The sequence below is a fragment of the Coregonus lavaretus genome (genome assembly GCF_964263955.1).
Source record: "Coregonus lavaretus genome assembly, chromosome: 23".
Classification (NCBI taxonomy): domain Eukaryota; kingdom Metazoa; phylum Chordata; class Actinopteri; order Salmoniformes; family Salmonidae; genus Coregonus; species Coregonus lavaretus.
This window is the reverse complement of record NC_140010.1, coordinates 4,836,879-4,858,228: the sequence shown is the minus strand read 5'-3', so window position 1 is coordinate 4,858,228 and position 21,350 is coordinate 4,836,879. Positions and strand designations below refer to the sequence as shown.

At 42.0% G+C, this 21,350-nt stretch overlaps 1 protein-coding gene across 1 annotated transcript; it reads right to left on the bottom strand.

Annotated features, from left to right (window-relative positions):
- Window positions 1–13,011: 13,011 nt before the first annotated feature.
- LOC311150603 (uncharacterized protein) lies at window positions 13,012–21,189 on the bottom strand. The gene is made up of 6 exons (XM_084188089.1): window positions 20,783–21,189; window positions 16,049–16,084; window positions 15,749–15,782; window positions 15,304–15,361; window positions 14,935–15,136; window positions 13,012–14,770 (listed from the first exon to the last, which is right to left on the bottom strand). Exons 1-6 carry the CDS (start codon window positions 21,140–21,142, stop codon window positions 13,661–13,663), a joined length of 1,800 nt encoding a protein of 599 aa, XP_084044215.1. The 5' UTR covers window positions 21,143–21,189; the 3' UTR covers window positions 13,012–13,660.
- Window positions 21,190–21,350: the final 161 nt, after the last annotated feature.

The following is a 21,350-nucleotide window of genomic DNA, read 5'->3' as shown; positions in this document are numbered from 1 at the left end:
GATGCCAAAGAGCTCCATTTTGGTCTCATCTGACCACAACACTTTCACCCAGTTCTCCTCTGAATCATTCAGATGTTCATTGGCAAACTTCAGACGGGCATGTATATGTGCTTTCTTCAGCAGGGGGATTTCAGTCCTTCACGGCGTAGTGTGTTACCAATTGTTTTCTTCGTGACTATGGTCCCAGCTGCCTTGAGATCATTGACAAGATCCTTCCATGTAGTTCTGGGCTGATTCCTCACCGTTCTCATGATCATTGCAACTCCACGAGGTGAGATCTTGCATGGAGCCCCAGGCTGAGGGAGATTGACAGTTATTTTGTGTTTCTTCCATTTTCGAATAATCGCACCAACTGTTGTCACCTTCTCACCAAGCTGCTTGGCGATGGTCTTGTAGCCCATTCCAGCCTTGTGTAGGTCTACAATCTTGTCTCTGACATCCTTGGAGAGCTCTTTGATCTTGGCCATGGTGGAGAGTTTGGAATCTGATTGATTGATTGCTTCTGTGGACAGGTGTCATTTATACAGGTAACAAGCTGAGATTAGGAGAACTCCCTTTAAGAGTGTGCTCCTAATCTCAGCTCGTTATCTGTATAAAAGACACCTGGGAGCCAGAAATCTTTCTGATTGAGAGGGGGTCAAATACTTATTTCCCTCATTAAAATGCAAATCATTTTCCTTGCATTAAAGTCCCCGGCCTCTAGGAGCGCCACCTCTGGATGAGCATTTTCTTGTTTGCTTATGGACCTACAGTGGGGAAAAAAAGTATTTAGTCAGCCACCAATTGTGCAAGTTCTCCCACTTAAGAAGATGAGAGAGGCCTGTAATTTTCATCATAGGTACACGTCAACTATGACAGACAAATTGAGAAAAAAAAATCCAGGAAATCACATTGTAGGATTTTTTATGAATTTATTAGCAAATTATGGTGGAAAATAAGTATTTGGTCAATAACAAAAGTTTCTCAATACTTTGTTATATACCCTTTGTTGGCAATGACACAGGTCAAACGTTTTCTGTAAGTCTTCACAAGGTTTTCACACACTGTTGCTGGTATTTTGGCCCATTCCTCCATGCAGATCTCCTCTAGAGCAGTGATGTTTTGGGGCTGTCGCTGGGCAACACGGACTTTCAACTCCCTCCAAAGATTTTCTATGGGGTTGAGATCTGGAGACTGGCTAGGCCACTCCAGGACCTTGAAATGCTTCTTAGGAAGCCACTCCTTCGTTGCCCGGGCGGTGTGTTTGGGATCATTGTCATGCTGAAAGACCCAGCCACGTTTCATCTTCAATGCCCTTGCTGATGGAAGGAGGTTTTCACTCAAAATCTCACGATACATGGCCCCATTCATTCTTTCCTTTACACGGATCAGTCGACCTGGTCCCTTTGCAGAAAAACAGCCCCAAAGCATGATGTTTCCACCCCCATGCTTCACAGTAGGTATGGTGTTCTTTGGATGCAACTCAGCATTCTTTGTCCTCCAAACACGACGAGTTGAGTTTTTACCAAAAAGTTATATTTTGGTTTCATCTGACCATATGACATTCTCCCAATCCTCTTCTGGATCATCCAAATGCACTCTAGCAAACTTCAGACGGGCCTGGACATGTACTGGCTTAAGCAGGGGGACACGTCTGGCATTGCAGGATTTGAGTCCCTGGCGGCGTAGTGTGTTACTGATGGTAGGCTTTGTTACTTTGGTCCCAGCTCTCTGCAGGTCATTCACTAGGTCCCCCCGTGTGGTTCTGGGATTTTTGCTCACCGTTCTTGTGATCATTTTGACCCCACGGGGTGAGATCTTGCGTGGAGCCCCAGATCGAGGGAGATTATCAGTGGTCTTGTATGTCTTCCATTTCCTAATAATTGCTCCCACAGTTGATTTCTTCAAACCAAGCTGCTTACCTATTGCAGATTCAGTCTTCCCAGCCTGGTGCAGGTCTACAATTTTGTTTCTGGTGTCCTTTGACAGCTCTTTGGTCTTGGCCATAGTGGAGTTTGGAGTGTGACTGTTTGAGGTTGTGGACAGGTGTCTTTTATACTGATAACAAGTTCAAACAGGTGCCATTAATACAGGTAATGAGTGGAGGACAGAGGAGCCTCTTAGAGAAGAAGTTACAGGTCTGTGAGAGCCAGAAATCTTGCTTGTTTGTAGGTGACCAAATACTTATTTTCCACCATAGTTTGCAAATAAATTCATAAAAAATCATACAATGTGATTTTCTGGATTTCTTTTCCTCAATTTGTCTGTCATAGTTGACGTGTACCTATGATGAAAATTACAGGCCTCTCTCATCTTTTTAAGTGGGAGAACTTGCACAATTGGTGGCTGACTAAATACTTTTTCTCCCCACTGTATACAGCTCGTCGAGTGCGGTCTTGGTGCCAGCATCGGTTTGTGGTGGTAAATAGACAGCTGCAAAAAATATAGATAAACTCTCTTGGTAAATAGTATGGTCTAAAGGTTATTCTAACTCAGGCGAGTAGAACCTCCTGACTTCCTTCATATTAGAGATCACACACCAGCTGTTGTTAACAAAGAGACACACACCACCCCCCTTGAGCTTACCTGAGGCTGCCGTTCGGTCCTGCCAATGCATAGAAAAACCAGCTAGATGTATATTATCCATTTCCTTGTTCAGCCACGACTCCGAGTAACACAGGATATTACAGTTCTTCAGGTCCCGTTGATAGGATAGTCTTGAATGGAGCTCGTCCAGTTTGTTCTCCAGTGATTGTACGTTGGCCAATAGAACGGAGGGTTTATTTACTCTCCGACGTAGTTTCATCAGGATGTCCGCACGTCTTCCTTTTCTGAGTTGTGCCAGTAACCCGAAAGGTCGCTGGTTCTAATCCCCGAGCCGACTAGGTGAAAAATCTGTCGATGTTACCTTGAGCAAGGCACTTCACCCTAATTGCTCCTGTAAGTCGCTCTGGATAAGAGTGTCTGCTAAATGACTTAAATGTAAAAATGTGAGAAGTATGTCGTGCGCCGCCGACTCGTTGAAGTAGAAATCTTTGAGGGGGGTGTGTGTGTTGAGGACAGTCATTAGTGTTGGGAGAGTGATGCAGCAGGCAGTCATGACAAGTGATGTGAGAACAAAGGACTAATCAACTAGCACTAGCTAGCTAAATACTTCTCCCTCATAATTCTTGTTTGCCTCATTTGTTGTATCCTGACCGCCCCCCAGTCCTACCAATCATTACTAGAGCCAACACAGCAAGGGAGAGAAACTGATAAATAATCATCCAACAGTTAGAGAGAGGATCGAAAGATGTGCTTTCTCACTGGGTATGTAGCCAGGGCTAGTCGCCCTGAGGACTATAAAAAAAACGATGTCTGGGAAATTCCACAAATTAACTTTTAACAAGGCACACCTGTTAATTGAAATCCATTCTAGGTGACTACCTCATGAAGCTGGTTGCGAGAATGCCAAGAGTGTGCAAAGCTGTCATTAAGGCAAAGGGTGGCTACTTTGAATAATCTAAAATCTAAAATATATTTTGATTTGTTTAACACTTTTTTGGTTACTACATGATCCATATGTGTTATTTCATAGTTTTGATGTCTTCACTATTATTATACAATGTATAAAATAGTAAAAATAAAGAAAAACCCTTGAATGAGTAGGTGTGTCCAAACTTTTGACTGGTACTGTATATATATATATATATATATATATATATATATATATATATATATATATATATATATATATATATGTGTGTATGTATGTATGTGTGTGTGTGAATATTATTTATTTATTTAGTTTTCATTGTTGGACATCAAAGACTATAAAACACCAGGAAATCAGCTCCAAGTGATTTAATTTAAGAAATCTGTTCCCAAGTATTCCCACACATAATAGAGAGACATGTGATTGTATACAAATGTAAGCAAGGTTTGAAATGATTATGTTTTAGTCAAACATTATATCTGTTTGGGCTTCTTGCTGTCAATTTGCAGTTTACTAATTATTTGTAATTATAAACTGGTGGGTTCGAGCCCCGAATGCTGATTGGCTGACAGGTATGACAAAACATTTATTTTTACTGCTCTAATTACGTGATAACCAGGTTATAATAGAAATAAGGCACCTCGGGGGTTTGTGGTATATGGCCAATATACCACAGCTAAGGGCTGTATCCAGGCACTCCGCGTTGCGCCGTGCCTAAGAACAGCCCTTAGCCGTGGTATATTGGCCATGTACCACACCCCCCTCGGGCCTTATTGCTTAATTATGTTCCGGCACCCCGACCATCCACTCAAGAAGAAATCGACCCGTGGCTAAATCTAGTTGATGATCCCTGCAATATAACCTGGGCTGCCTACACTTTTACATGTAGGCTAATTATTTATATACATTTATGCAAAAATTATTAAAATATTATTCCAATGTTGGCCTTTTTAGAGGCAATTCATTTTTTTCTGGCTCAGTTGACAGCCCCATTTATTTATTTTCAGTAGTAGGCTGTACTCTTATTAGAATTTTAAATCACTTTGAATGACCTAGTTCCTAGATTAGACCCATGTTGCCATATCAAAGCATTTAATTATTTATAAAAAAAAAATGAGATGGTTCATCTTTGGTTTGGGGTGGATTAAATTGCACTTCAGGACGATTCTGGGACGGCGATGAAAAAAGTGAGTCTCGAGCCATGCTAGCTAACACAGCCAGAAAGTTGAAGTCAGAGGAGGGAGGGAGGGAGAGAGAGAGAGAGAGAGAGAGAGAGAGAGAGAGAGAGAGAGAGAGAGAGAGAGAGAGAGAGAGAGAGAGAGAGAGAGAGAGAGAGAGAGAGAGAGAGAGAGAGAGAGAGAGAGAGAGAGAGAGAGAGAGAGAGAGAGAGAGAGAGAGAGAGAGAGAGAGAGAGAGAGAGAGAGAGAGAGAGAGAGAGAGAGAGAGAGAGAGAGAGAGAGAGAGAGAGAGAGAGAGAGAGAGAGAGAGAGAGAGAGAGAGCGATGCGCAGCGGACAGAGGTGAGGACAGAGAGGTACCAATTAACTCCATTTACTGACTATCAAATGACGATAGTAGTTAGTGATTGATTGATTAATAGTAAAATAAAACTATCTTGATGTACTGGACTCATGATGATCCAGAGGGATGGATGGATGACTGGGACATCAGGCTGCAGCCACACATGAATTGACATTTTCTTTTAAATAAAAGAAGCCAAAAAGCAAAGTGTTGAGGCTTTTTGATTTTTATATTCCAGTTGAAAATCGTATTATTTTAGAGCAATGTGACTTGTATTAACACTATTTCACAATGTTTAACATTGTGTTAACACCATTTCACAATAATGTTTTCTGGAGAAAAAAATAACATGTCTTAACCATTCACTATCAATCACTTCTATAGTTCAGATTAAATCACTTGTGTGATGAACCAATAACAAAAAGAGAAATGCAGAGAACAAGGTAAAACATTTTTACTAGTTGTATTTAGATTGTCATTATGGAGAAACCTATTGGATACATTTGGCAACTCCTCTCTTGCTGCTAAATCATTTTTGGGGGCTCGTTTTCAGGCCTTGACCAGGTGGGACTGTAGGAGGGGATATGGAATTCAAAGATGAACTGTCAATGGTTTATTACAATCAGACTTCCGGGTGACGTTATACGGTGGCCAAAAACACCAACCCACCTGAACAGGCTGAAAGTCCAGGCGTTTTATTCAAACAGCTCTTACACAAAAGGGGCATTATCATAATTTTCACAATTGTCAGTGTTATTTCGACCTCACTGTGGAAATATCATTACAAAAAAACGGGTTTTTAGACCTTTTAAACTGCACTGCCCCTTCAAGGTAAGGGTTAGCTAGGTAAGGGCTAAGGTTAGGGTTAGGGTAAGGTTTAAGGATAGGGTATAGGGTAGGATTCAAAATAGCACTAACCATTTAAGAAGTGCAAAAGTACAATCAATTATTTGATATAAGTAATACAGCTATTTGAATCCATTGACATACAAATCGCATTGATTTATGTGCAAGACCAGGAAATTAGCAAAGTTCCTAAATACAAAAGAAAGAAAAGGTCTGTGTTGGAGCAGATCACCGCCTTTCAAAGTGGGTTGCATTTTGGGGAACCATTTTGGGGAGACCATTTTGGGGAACCATTTTGGGGAACCATTTTGGGGATACCATTTTGGGGATACCATTTTGGGGAACCATTTTCGGGAACCATTTTGGGGAACCATTTTGGGGATACCATTTTGGGGAACCATTTTGGGGAACCATTTTTCCGACTTAGGTCTACATGTCCACTGCATGAACTTTACAAAAATCATGTGGTCAAAGTTTTGACAACAGTGGACTGCAAGATCCTGCAGCCATCACCTGCATTGTGGGAGGCTCTATTGTCAACCAATCATTAGGGTGTTTTTGTTTGACCCACACAAACCTCACCAAAGACGTAACTGAAACAGGAACCATTTTGCTCCAATTCAGATGCACCTCCCCCGACTTCACTCCTCGACTTTTGTCTAGTCGGTTGCTTTAGCCTTAAGCTTCGATCACACCGACAGTGTTTGCATTTTGGTACACCAGAAGTACATTCATTTCCAATGGGACGCTGCGTTTGCCTTGCAGCATTGCGTTGCAGAGGCAGTTGCTGTGCATTCTGTGTGGTGCCTACGTTGGATTTATCGAACGTATGCGTCAAACTGTCTGCCGTAGACTGCTTGACAGAAATGGTAGCAGAAGGTGAATGTGGAACTTTTGTTGCACACATATCCAGATAATGCTGCGCAACATTTTGTAGCAAAACACTTTCGGTGTGATCAAGGCGTTACTACTCAAACCCGCCACAATACGTTATAAATTCAGTGAAGGATATTATGGGAGGAGCTTAGTGGGACACTGGATTATTCCCATGGCCAGTGATATCCGGTATCCCTGGGACGTACATACCTTAACCCTTATTTTAACCATTAAACATTTCAATTTCAATGGGGTAGGGACATCCCAAGGATGCAGCAAAAATAACTAACGCCACGTTCAAAACAACTGGGAACTCCGATATCGCTGACAGCCGACTTCAGTGCGTTCAAGACAAATGGGAACTCTGAAAAAAAACTAGCTCTGACTGGGCTTGACCTCGTTTTTTTTCAGAGTTCTCAGTTGTCTTGAAAGCACCATAGATACATTCGGGAAGATAATTGGCAACGTCACTAAAAGTCATAACATTGAGAAAGGACAAAAAGTTTTGGGCAAATTTTTTTTATTTAGATAGCTAGTAGCGAACATTTGCTACTCTCATCTAAAATGAGCTAGCTAGCTAGCATAAGGGATTCCATTCCAAGCAGAGAGGAGTTATTCTATTTGATAGAGCAACGTTGTCGTTTCCCTACAAGCCTTTCATTCTAATAGTAATATATCATATACTTGACCTTCAACAGATGCACATCCTTTGGCAGGAAAACAAACTCAGCTGGGAGAGTAAAAGTCTCCCATTCAATGGTGTTCCGTTTCAAGTTGTGGGCACAAAGATGTGTGAATGCCACGAGGGGAAAGACAGGCAAACAAAAGCCAAAGAGAAATACGCTGCTGAAATGAACAAGAAGGCAGTAAGTTATAAGACGGGTCACTGTAATTTATACCATGCACTTTTTACAACATTCATTTCATTTTTTGTGTCCCCTTTTTCTCCCCAATTTCGTGATCACGATCTTGTAAAATGGTGGCACTGTAGAGCCCTGCCTTTACCTAGTAGCCCCGCCTTTACCTAGTAGCCCCGCCTTTACCTAGTAGCCTAGCCAACCTCTCCTCCCCTCCCTGTGATGTCAATATGGTGTTTAGTTAAACCTCGTTCACACAACATACCCTGGGAATGAGTGACATCTTTCAACAGTAGTGTTGGGTCTCAACATTTTTACAGATTTCAAACTGACCATAAAAAAAGAAGCATTGTTATTATTTTTAGTAATTTTACCCCCCTTTTTCTCCCCAATTTTGTGATATCCAATTGCGATCCAATTACGATCTTGTCTCATCGCTGCATCTCCCCAACGGGCTCGGGAGAGGCGAAGGTTGAGCCATGCGTCTTCTGAAACATGACCCGCCAAACCGCGCCTCTTAACACCTGCCAGCTTAACCCGGAGGCCAGCCACACCGCACTCAGGAAATATATATATATTTATTTTTTACAGATATTTAACCCCTTTTTTTTTGGTAGGCACAAAACTACCTTCATACTTCCATTAATAATAAAATAAACGGTACTGGTTACCTTCAGACGAGTCCTGTGACACTTGTGGGGATCGTAGAGCAAAACGGAGAGCACCATCATGTTGGTGAGAGTGTCCCCTTTTATATAGAGTGGTCGAACCGTTTGGACACTAAAGACGTTTTCGTGAGAAGACCAATTTTCGGGATGTCTCATGGTCTGACAAACACCTCTCTAGCTCTGCCACCTTTCACATCAGATGAGGAAGTGCGACATTGGCGGCTGCAGTGGATTGAGACTCATCCAATGCAAAAAAACAGACCTCTAGCTTAAACTGACGGATTTTGATGGGGATTTTTGTATTATGTTACCTAGATTGACACACCGGTGCGTCAATCGATGCTAGGGGATTAAACGGGTGTCCCAACTCTGTGGTCACTAAAGATCCCATGGCACTTATTGCAAGAGTATGTAATGATGAGTACCATTTGATGTGTAATGTGTATATCAAACTGTATTCCTATAATTTAATACCGTGTATAAAAGTACCATGTAAAGTGTATGAATAATGTATACAGTGCCTTCGGAAAGTATTCAGACCTCTTGAATTTTTCCACATTTTGTTTACGTTACAGCCTTATTCTAAAATGGATTGATTGTTTTTTCCCCTCATCAATCTACACACAATACCCCATAATGACAAAGCAAAAACTGGTTTTTAGAATTTTTGCTAATGTATTAAATAAAATAAACGGAAATATCACATTTACATAAGTATTCAGACCCTTTACTCAGTACGTTGTTGAAGCATCTTTGGCAGCGATTACAGCATTGAGTCTTCTGGGGTATGACGCTACAAGCTTGGCACACCTGTATTTGGGGAGTTTCTCGCATTCTTCTCTGCAGATCCTCTCAAGCTCTGTCAGGTTGGATGGGGAGCGTTGCTGCACAGCTATAGATGTTCAATCGGGTTCAAGTCCGGGCTCTGGCTGGGCCACTCAAGGCCATTCAGAGACTTGTCCCGAAGCCACTCCTGCGTTGTCTTGGCTGTGTGCTTAGGGTCGTTGTCCCGTGGGAAGGTGAACTTTCGCCCCAGTCTGAGGTCCTGAGCGCTCTGGAGCAGGTTTTCATCAAGGATCTCTCTGTACTTTGCTCCGTTCATCTTTTCCTCCATCCTTACTAGTCTCCCAGTCCCTGCCGCTGAAAAACATACCCACAGCATGATGCTGCCACCGCCATGCTTCACGGTAGGGATGGTGCCAGGTTTCCTCCAGACGTGACGCTTGGCATTCAGGCCAAAGAGTTCAATCTTGGTTTCATCAGACCAGAGAATCTTGTTTCTAATGGTCTGAGAGTCTTTAGGTGCCTTTTGGCAAACTCCAAGCAGGCTGTCATGTGCCTTTTACTGAGGAGTGGCCTACGTCTGGCCACTCTACCATAAAGGCCTGATTGGTGGAGTGCTGCAGAGATGGTTGTCCTTCTGGAAGGTTCTCCCATCTCCACAGAGGAACTCTAGAGCTCTGTCAGAGTGACCATCGGGTTCTTGGTCACCTCCCTGACCAAGGCCCTTCTCCCCCGATTGCTTAGTTTGGCCGGGCGCCAGCTCTAGGAAGAGTCTTGGTGGTTCCAAACTTCTTCCATTTAAGAATGATGGAGGCCACTGTGTTCTTGGGGACCTTCAATGCTGCAGAATCTTTTTTGGTACCGTTCCCCAGATCTGTACCTCAACATAATCCTGTCTCAGAGCTCTACGGACAATTCTTTCAACCTCATGGATTGGTTTTAGCTCTGATATGCACTATCAACTGTGGGACCTTATATATACAGGTGTGTGCCTTTCCAAATCATGTCCAATCAATTGAATTTACCACAGGTGGAGTCCAAGTTGTAGAAACATCTCAAGGATGATCAATGGAAACAGGATGCACCGGAGCTCAATTTAGAGTCTCATAGCAAAGGGTCTAAATACTTATGTAAATAAGGTATTTCTGTTTGAAATGTTTTATACATTTGCAAAAATTTCGAAAACCTATTTTTTTTGCTTTTTCATTATGGAGTATTGTGTGTAGATTGATGAAGAAAAATATTTTTATTTAAACCATTTTAGAATAAGGCTGTAACGTAACAAAATGTGGAAAAAGTCAAGGGGTCTGAATACTTTCCGAAGGCACTGTATGTAACAAAAATATCTGTAACAAAACAAAAATGTTAAACAAAGTTACTTTTGTCCTCCGAAGAGGGGGGTGGATGGGCCAATAAACTAAATACAAATAAAGAGGATGTAAGTGGGGTTAGGATGGTGAGTTTCCCCTTACACTGTAAAGAGCTTTGGGTGTCATGTTAGTCCAATCAATTATTAATATTATTAAATGTTTTCCCATCTTCCACAGCTTGATGACCATGCCTTTGTACAGAGACGGCTTAGAGACTGCTGCCCTATGTACATACAGTGGGGGGGAAAAGTATTTAGTCAGCCACCAATTGTGCAAGTTCTACCACTTAAAAAGATGAGAGAGGCCTGTAATTTTCATCATAGGTACACGTCAACTATGACAGACAAATTGAGATTTTTTTCTCTCCAGAAAATCACATTGTAGGATTTTTTATGAATTTATTTGCAAATTATGGTGGAAAATAAGTATTTGGTCACCTACAAACAAGCAAGATTTCTGGCTCTCACAGACCTGTAACTTTTTCTTTAAGAGGCTCCTCTGTCCTCCACTCGTTACCTGTATTAATGGCACCTGTTTGAACTTGTTATCAGTATAAAAGACACCTGTCCACAACCTCAAACAGTCACACTCCAAACTCCACTATGGCCAAGACCAAAGAGCTGTCAAAGGACACCAGAAACAAAATTGTAGACCTGCACCAGGCTGGGAAGACTGAATCTGCAATAGGTAAGCAGCTTGGTTTGAAGAAATCAACTGTGGGAGCAATTATTAGGAAATGGAAGACATACAAGACCACTGATAATCTCCCTTGATCTGGGGCTCCACGCAAGATCTCACCCCGTGGGGTCAAAATGATCACAAGAACGGTGAGCAAAAATCCCAGAACCACACGGGGGGCCCTAGTGAATGACCTGCAGAGAGCTGGGACCAAAGTAACAAAGCCTACCATCAGTAACACACTACGCCGCCAGGGACTCAAATCCTGCAATGCCAGACGTGTCCCCCTGCTTAAGCCAGTACGAGGGCATTGCGTTCATCCACCTCTGGCCTGCTGGCTCCCCTTCCTCTGCGGAAGCATAGTTCCCGCTCAGCCCAGTCAAAACTGTTCGCTGCTCTGGCACCCCAATGGTGGAACAAGCTCCCTCACGACGCCAGGACAGCGGAGTCACTCACCACCTTCCGGAGACATTTGAAACCCCACCTCTTTAAGGAATACCTGGGATAGGATAAAGTAATCCTTCTACCCCCCCCCCACCCCTAAAAAAAATAAAATAAATAAAATAAAAAAGATATTGTAAAGTGGTTATCCCACTGGCTATAGGGTGAATGCACCAATTTGTAAGTCGCTCTGGATAAGAGCGTCTGCTAAATGACGTAAATGTAAAAATGTCCAGGCCCGTCTGAAGTTTGCTAGAGTGCATTTGGATGATCCAGAAGAGGATTGGGAGAATGTCATATGGTCAGATGAAACCAAAATATAACTTTTTGGTAAAAACTAAACTCGTCGTGTTTGGAGGACAAAGAATGCTGAGTTGCATCCAAAGAACACCATACCTACTATGAAGCATGGGGGTGGAAACATCATGCTTTGGGGCTGTTTTCTGCAAAGGGACCAGGACGACTGATCCGTGTAAAGGAAAGAATGAATGGGGCCATGTATCGTGAGATTTTGAGTGAAAACCTCCTTACATCAGCAAGGGCATTGTGGCTGGGTCTTTCAGCATGACAATGATCCCAAACACACCGCCCGGGCAACGAAGGAGTGGCTTCGTAAGAAGCATTTCAAGGTCCTGGAGTGGCCTAGCCAGTCTCCAGATCTCAACTCCATAGAAAATCTTTGGAGGGAGTTGAAAGTCCGTGTTGCCCAGCGACAGCCCCAAAACATCACTGCTCTAGAGGAGATCTGCATGGAGGAATGGGCCAAAATACCAGCAACAGTGTGTGAAAACCTTGTGAAGACTTACAGAAAACGTTTGACCTGTGTCATTGCCAACAAAGGGTATATAACAAAGTATTGAGAAACTTTTGTTATTGACCAAATACTTATTTTCCACCATAATTTGCAAATAAATTCCTTAAAAATCCTACAATGTGATTTTCTGGATTTTTTTTTCTCATTTTGTCTGTCATAGTTGACGTGTACCTATGATGAAAATTACAGGCCTCTCTCATCTTTTTAAGTGGGAGAACTTGCACAATTGGTGGCTGACTAAATACTTTTTTCCCCCACTGTAGTCATTGAATATTCGTTGTGATATTTCTTTATTTCTTTATTTTTCTGGATTATGTGTGTATTGTTTTCTTGTTTTTTATTGCTAGGTGTTAGTGGACTGCAAGGCTATGTTGTTAAATAAATAAATGACTATAGTAAAACAAAAATTAGCTTTTTGGTCATAACATTTCTAAAAACATATTTTCACTTTGGCATTATGGGGTATTGTGTGTAGATGGGTGAGAAAAATATATATTCAATTAATGTTGAATTCAGGCTGTCACAGAACAAATGTGGAATTCTGCATTCGTATGTGAACTACATGCATATTGAACTGTACAGTTAACAACTATGTTTAACAATTATGTTTATGTCACAGAACTGAGCAGACTATGAATCAGTGATATAGTTGAATTTTATATTGACTTTAAATCTTAAAAGTTGCAGAAAATTATATAAAAGGGCAGTTTTTCAAAATGGAACTTTAATCATCCTCATGACAGCAAATACAAAAATCCTCTATGAAAATATAAGAAAACCATTTTCTAATATGATATTTCAACAACTATTAAAACAAAGTAGAATTCCAAATAGTTAAAAGATGTAGAAAGTCATCCATTAATGTTATATAACGTCAACACAAACTAAGTACTGGTTAAAGCAGTAGTAAATAACTCATTTTCATTTCCTGTTGAAAAACGTTTTGCTATGGTGTGCAATATACCCACACGACACTGGTGTGCTCAATCTACGTCTTCTACAGCTACATTTCTTTTCCCAGCGGTCCTGGGTCTCCCTCTGGGTCTTGCCTTATCTCTCCCTCTCCTCTTCCTCTTCCTCAGCTTGTGGTACTCTCCTCTTCCTCAGCTTGTGGTACTCTCCTCTTCCTCAGCTTGTGGTACTCTCCTCTTCCTCAGCTTGTGGTACTCTCCTCTTCCTCAGCTTGTGGTACTCTCCTCTTCCTCAGCTTGTGGTACTCTCCTCTTCCTCAGCTTGTGGTACTCTCCTCTTCCTCAGCTTGTGGTACTCTCCTCTTCCTCAGCTTGTGGTACTCTCCTCTTCCTCAGCTTGTGGTACTCTCCTCTTCCTCAGCTTGTGGTACTCTCCTCCTCCTCAGCTTGTGGTACTCTCCTCAGGGCCATGATAGCGTTGGACGTGGTTCTTCAGACTGACATTGTGATTGAAGCATTTCTCACACTGCTGGCACTTGAAGGGCCTCTCCCCTGTGTGGAGGCGCATGTGGGACTTGAGGTGGCTCGCTTGGTTGAAGGACTGTTGGCAGACCTGGCACATGTGGGGCTTCTGCCTTGTGTGAATAATCATGTGCCTCTCCAGATGGTTTTTGTTAGAAAATTCTTTGTAACAAGTGTGGCAGATGTTTCTATTCAGATGGCTGTGGGTTCGTAGGTGGCTGTTCCTTGCCATTAGGTCATCAAATCTTTGGGAGCATTCTGAGCACTGGTAGGGAGAGTTCTCATCCTGATGTCTTGCCTCGTGTGTCAGTTTGTCCGACCTGGTTTTGAATGGCTGCAGGCAGAACTTACAGGGGTAAACATGGGCAGGGTGGTGGAGGCGCCTGTGGATCTTGATACCCATTTCAGTCCTACAGCGCTTACCACAGTCTACACAGCGGAATTTCTTGATCTTGTGCTCACACGAATGGTCCTTCTTGTGAGGAAAGATGCCGCAGTCTGTACAGAGCAACCAATGAGGTTTTGTGTTGTGTTCACGTCGTACATGTTCCTTGAAGCTGGCCGGGTCCTCGAAGCGCATGTAGAATTGGTCAAATCCAACAGCTTGTTGGACCTCACTCACACACACACCACAGGCGTACAGCTTCTTATGGCGCTGTGTGGTGCAGGCGAGTACAGGCTCGGCTCCACAGTCAGTGCACCACTCCACAAGTCTCTCTTCTTTCTCTATTCCGGTCTGACAATTATCAATGTTGGCCTCTTCTGTTAGACCAGAGGAACCTGCCGTTTCCAAATCCTCAGAAGAATCAGAGTCCATTACAATGTCTTCCTCATCAGACGGCTCCCACTCGGTCTCATCTGATCTCTCCTGCTTATTCAGCTTCTTGGGCTTTTCGTCCTCCTCACTCTCCTCGTCCGAGGACCGACCATCATGTTCACACAACTCCTCAGTGATTTCCATAGTCAAGCAAATGTTCTCCAGGTCCGGGTCTCTGTCTTCACATGGCTGGAACAATGCCCCTCCAACCGCCTTAGGAAAGGAAAACAAATACAACTATTATGGATTACAGGCATGTCTGCATCTTGTTCAGAATGTTGTGTGCAGAGTTTGCATTTCATCGTACTGTGTACACTACACTGTATCCCGTGCATTTGTGTGGTAGTGTCACGGAGGTAAATGACTAAATGACCCACCTCTTCATTCAATCCACAGGTTTCCTGGGCAAAAGAGGGCTGGCTCATCCACTTCCTGTGGTGACTGCAGAACGGGCACGTCTGAACGACAGAGAAGCAACCCAGTTCATCCTCGATCCTGGCATCACAGTCGCAGCCACACCTCTCACAGAGTATGAAGAGCTGCAGCAGACAGTCTCTGTTCACACACACATCTGCCCTCCTGTGGGTGGAGGGGAAGCAACGTGGAGGGGTTTTAAAATCCTACCGCAATCTTACAATCTCCACACTAAACACTTCAAAAAATGGACAGTCAATGACCAAATACATCTGGGCTGTAGGATTGTTAAGTGACAATAAGAAAGAAGTCGTGGGATTATTTGAACGTACTCAGGTGTGATGTCAATGCTGGTTCCAGAATCCTGGACACGTGGGCGCGTCAGAACACCTGTGGACATTCACATTGGAACATCAATGACATTCTATGAGACAGAAATTCTACCGGTCTTCATTGTCATTCTCACTGGAAAACTAAGTGGGATCGTCACGGCCATTTTACCACCTTTGCTTGAAGTGGAATGAAAAAAGATGCCTGTACAATTTCACCCGTGTTCATATTTTAGAAAAATATGAAGTGAGATAAGATCGGTGGAAGGAAGGCAGGTAGAATCCAAAAAGAAGACAAGACGGTGACCAGTACGATGCAGAAAACGTTTAGTTAACTATTCAAAGATATTTGCAAAAAATATATACAAGACAGAAAAACATGAAGAAAACGTGAGTGCTGTTTACCACTGACAAGAATGTGGATAATGCTGAGTTACTTTATACTGACCTTTATTCTTCCTCCCTGGCAATATTGGAGCCACCTGTATAGGTACATCTGTGATCACTTTTCATTGTAAAGACATCCCAGTAAACATGTCAACCGCTGCGTCCCAAATGGCACCCTTTATAGTGCCCAGAGGACTCTGGTCAAAAGTATTGCCCTATATAGGGTGCCATTTGGAACGCATAAACATGACCTCAAACAGGGATGGCAACATCCATCAGTTCCTACAGTAATGAGGTAGGGCTAGGTTATGTGTTATATTAAACAGTAACTAATGTAGTGGCTGATATGGCACCGACTCACCTCTGGAGTGATGAGAGCTTCAATACTCTTCAGATACTGTAAAGAAAATACAAAGTTATGATTAATAATCATCATAGAATGTATTGGCCGACTCCCTGGGTGTGAGCTGACAAGACAGTCTGGGCCCGGTTTCCCGATAGCGATGGAACGTAGGCTTACGAGTGTTTCAGCGTTTCCCAAAACACCATGCAGAGAGAACGGTGCGTCGTTGGAGCGTGTCGATACTGATAGGATCGAAAAAAAAGTTCTACACATCATGACAAATAACAGACAGTAGCACACAAGTAGCAAAATAGAACTCAATTGATTGAACATTAAATGTTTTTCAATATGATTGAAATAGGCACATAGCCTACTGTTTATATTTTTAATGTAGTCATCTCGGTTTTCATATGAAGCATATTTTTATACTTCGCTTGTTTGTATCAATTGCAAGACATTGGCAACTTTGAATTTGTAGTCAACTTTATTATTTAGTCACCGTGGTCACAGAGACGGATAAAGCCATGTGATTCCGTTTAGCGGAGATCTTCTGTCTATAAAGTGACGCACTTAGCTGTTAGTGGTCTGAGGCAGGCGTTAGCGTACGAGCGTTTTCAAGTGCAACGTTAATAAAGATGGTTTTGGGAAACAGCTCGGAGAGTTAACGATGCTCCTACGAAAGTTCTGACGATGAACTTAGCCTTAAGATGCTTTTGGGAAACCGGGCCCTGATAGGCTGGCAAGAGTAACTGACACCACTTGATGAATCCAGCCTGATATGACTGTCTCACACAAAACAGTGGACTGAATGGGCACGTTTGAGTGGTAAGCCGAAAGAAGCCGATTGTAGACGGAAGTCGACAAGTAAAGTCAGGGTAGGTACATACGCACCGACAGCAAGTCGGACAGCTTCTGCTGTTTCCAGGAAACACGACAACGGCAGACATGGCATTCGTCTTTGTCATTGCCGATGAAGTTGATGCTATTGAAATTCCACTTCTCCAACACAAAGCTGAACATGATCAACATGTTCCAAGGAAATTTGTTACCAGCCCAAGCTCTTTCTAACATTCACAAGACTTGTTTCATATTTTTGTGATGGTTTTCTTAAAATATAACCAGGTTCATAGGCTACTAGAATGAGATCATATACAGTACCAGTCAAAAGTTTGGACACACCTACTCATTCCAGGTTGTAAAAAAATTAATAAAACTATTTTCTACATTGTAGAATAATAGTGAAGACATCGAAACTATGACATAACACATATGGAATCATGTAGTAACCAACAAAGTTAAACAAATCAAAATATATTTTAGATTCTTCAAAGTAGCCACCCTTTGCCTTGATGACAGCTTTGCACACTCTTGGCATTCTCTCAACTAGCTTCATGAGGTAGTCACCTGGAATGCTTTTCCAACAGTCTTGAAGGAGTTCCCACATATGCTGAGCACTTGTTGGCTGCTTTTCCTTCACTCTGCGGTCCAACTCATCCCAAACCATCTCAATTGGGTTGAGGTCAGGTGATTGTGGAGGCCAGGTCATCTGATGCAGCACTCCATCACTCTCCTTCTTGGTGAAATAGCCCTTACACAGCCTGGAGGTGTGTTTTGGGTCATTGTCCTGTTGAAAAACAAATGATAGTCCCACTAAGTGCAAACCAGATGGGATGGCGTATTGCTGCAGAATGCTGTGGTAGCCATGCTGGTTAATTGTGCCTTGAATTCTAAATAAATCACTGACAGTGTCACCAGCAAAGCACCCCCACACCATCACACCTCCTCCTCCATGCTTCACGGTGGGAACCACAAATGCGGAGATCATCCATTCACCTACTCTGCATCTCACAAAGACACTGCGGTTGGAACCAAAACTCTCAAATTTGGACTCATCAAACCAAAGGACAGATTTCCACCGGTCTAATGTCCATTGCTCATGTTTCTTAGCCCAAGCAAGTCTCTTCTTCTTATTGGTGTCCTTTAGTAGTGGTTTCTTTGCAGCAATTCGACCAAGGCCTGATTCACACAGTCTCCTCTGAACAGTTGATGTTGAGATGTGTCTGTTACTTTACTCTGTGAAGCATTTATTTGGCCTGCAATTTCTGAGGCTGGTAACTCTAACTCTTTTGCGACTGCACTTGAAACTTTCAAAGTTCATGAAATGTTCCCGATTGACTGAACTTCATGTCTTAAAGTAATGATGGACTGTCATTTCTCTTTGCTTATTTGAGCTGTTCTTGCCATAATATGCACTTAGTCTTTTACCAAATAGGGCTATCTTCTGTATAGCCAACCCTACCTTGTCACAACAACTGTTTGGCTCAAACGCATTCAGAAGGAAAGAAATACCACAAATTAACTTTTAACAAGGCACACCTGTTAATTGAAATGCATTCCAGGTGACTACCTCATTAAGCTGGTTGAGAGAATGCCAAGAGTGTGCAAAGCTGTCATCAAGGCAAAGGGTGGCTACTTTGAAGAATCTTAAATATAAAATATAATTTGATTTGTTTAACACTTTTTTGGTTACCACACGAATCCATATGTGTTATTTCATAGTTTTGATGTCTTCACTATATTTCTACAATGTAGAAAACAGTAAAAATAAAGAAAAACCCTGGAATGAGTAGGTGTGTCCAAACTTTTGACTGGTACTGTAGGTGTTTTGCTGCATATTAGATATGCTCTGTTGTTGCCATTACTTCATGCCCTCATTATTATTTGTGATTGTGCAACACTGAATAGTAACAGCTGTGATTAAATGGAGTCCACTAAGATTCTTACTGTGTTGTAATTGATTGCATGTCAGCATCACTACAGCCTGCAGTGTGTTTATTTAATTCTCAACCTTTACGTTGCTTTTGTCAGTAACCATGTGAAGAACAGAATGTGATTCAATCACATGAAGGCCAAAACACTCACTGTACAAAAAGTATTACACTATACATGTACATCAGTTTAATAAGTTACTGGATAAACAATATGACAAGCAATAAAATGCACTTTGTATTGACCCCAGGACTGGTGTCTGGGATACTTGCTCCTTAAGGGACCGTTTCCCGGACACAGATTAAGCCTCTAAAATGGCCATTGTAGAAATCCCCTACAACAGGGATCACCAACTAGATTCAGCCGCGGGTCGATCTTTCCTTGAGCGGACGGTCGGGGGGCCAGAACATAATGACAAATAATTTGTAGACTGCAAATTGACCACAAGAAGCCTAAACAGATATAATATTTGACTAAAACAATAATTTCACCCCTTGCTTACATTTGTATACGTTCACGTGTCTCTCTATGATGTGTGGGAATACTTGGGAGCTGATTTCCTAAATTAAAATCACTAGGAGCAGATTTCCTGGTGATTTTACAGTCTTATGTCCAACAATGAAAGTTCAAAAAATATATATAATTTTTTTTTGCTTAGAAAACTTGGTGGATCAAATAAAATCACCCATGGGCCCTACAATAACCCATGTGTAGCCTATAATATGTATTCAGTTTTATTCACATTTAATAGACAATCAACACATTTAAATTTGTTTGGTTACAACAATATTACAGACAAGACCAATTGTGGGCTATAATATTGATCTAGATAACATCTAGATATATTGTCGCAAGTAGGATATTTCATTTATTTATGTTAGAAATTTGGATGTAAGGATAAGTAATCCATCCATAACAGTTAACGAGCATTGATAATAACCAATGATAGGTGGCGACATCAACCATTTGAGCATGTAGTGCCTTTTGCTTAAAAAAAAACAGAAGGTTGTCTCCCACAATGCTTTGGTAACAACTTCCAAGTTGCAGTTGGTGAGGAGCAACTGCAGAAATGTCCAGTCAACTGCTGTCGAAAGTTCATGACCTTTGATTACATGGTTGTTGTAAAGTTCATGCAGTCGAAAAATGTTTTACCCATAAAGCAGCACACTTTGAAAGGCGGTGCCCAACGTCTTACAAAAGTGATCCGCTCGAACGCGCCCATTAACTTAATGGTAGCTGCTCACGAAGGTTGGTTAGCTACCTTACGACGTTCTCTCTTCTCTTGTGCCGAAGTTGGTCTGTCTGTTTTCTTCTCCGAAAATAGTTACACTTTTGGAATTGCATCAGCTTTTAGTTCTTATACGGACCTTTCCTCCCATTAACTGTCGTTGTAAATCTCTTACATAATCCTCTGGTTTAAAGTGCCGACTACAAACGCGAATACCACCATATTTTGATACTGGTTTATCCATTGGGTATTTTACGAAAATTGCTGCATAACAATTGCTTGCACCGCATTTTTTAAACAATATTTATATCCCTAGCAAGGTAAATCCTATGAAATACCACCCCCTTTGCCAGGGACTGTTTATATTTTTTACAAACGGGAACAGTACACCACCAGCCAACCATGGTTCCAAAACACTCGCAGACTGTCAAAAAATAATAGTAAATACCTATTGGGAACTCGAATAAATCTGTAATCATAGTTTACGTTTTATGAATGACGGAAACATTCTAGATAGCTAGAATATTATCGCATGCGAGACAAGGGCGCCGCCATCTTGGATGATTTGATGACATTCTGAAGTCACGTCTGAATATCGGGAGACTGAACGAGATTACAGTATGCGATGAGGAAGGCTGGATAAGATAGGATGGAAAATATACTAATTTAAACTAATTTTGAGTCGATTTGGGCATGACATTAATACAAGACTACCGTGTTAGTTGTAACTACCTAATTTAGTCTAGCTAGGCTACCTCTAATCGAGATATTTTCTTCTGTGCTGGTGTTGGTTGATGATCGGATGTCTTCCGTTTTGTTGTGAAGGAAAAAACCGATGGTATGGCATTACTTTTCAGTTGCCGTCGATTTGGCTTCCCCATCAATTCAGATTGATAATCCCTCAAATAATCTTCTGGCCGAAAATGCTGACTACATACCCGGATGTTTTGATACTTGGCCACTGGTGTGTTGACATCGTAAACAGTATTCTTGATAGCCGCGAGCCACTGACGGCATCGGGGTATATCTCCGGTAGGTAAACGGTGAAAGATCACTCCTTCTTTTTGCGCTTGTTTGTAATTAGCACAGTAAGGCACAGAACACCACACGGGCATTATGACACAAAAATCTAGTCTAAAGAAATTCTGAGATTACTGGACCACTCAACGCGTTGTTCGTAACAGCTTGGCAAGCGAGTTTTCGGGGCTAGCCCCACGTAAACGCCCCTTCCGCTCTACTTCCGGGTCATGTCACCTTAATTTTTGGTTGTCACGAGTTACCACAGCCACAAACTCATAAATCTCGCCTATTTCTAAAATCTGA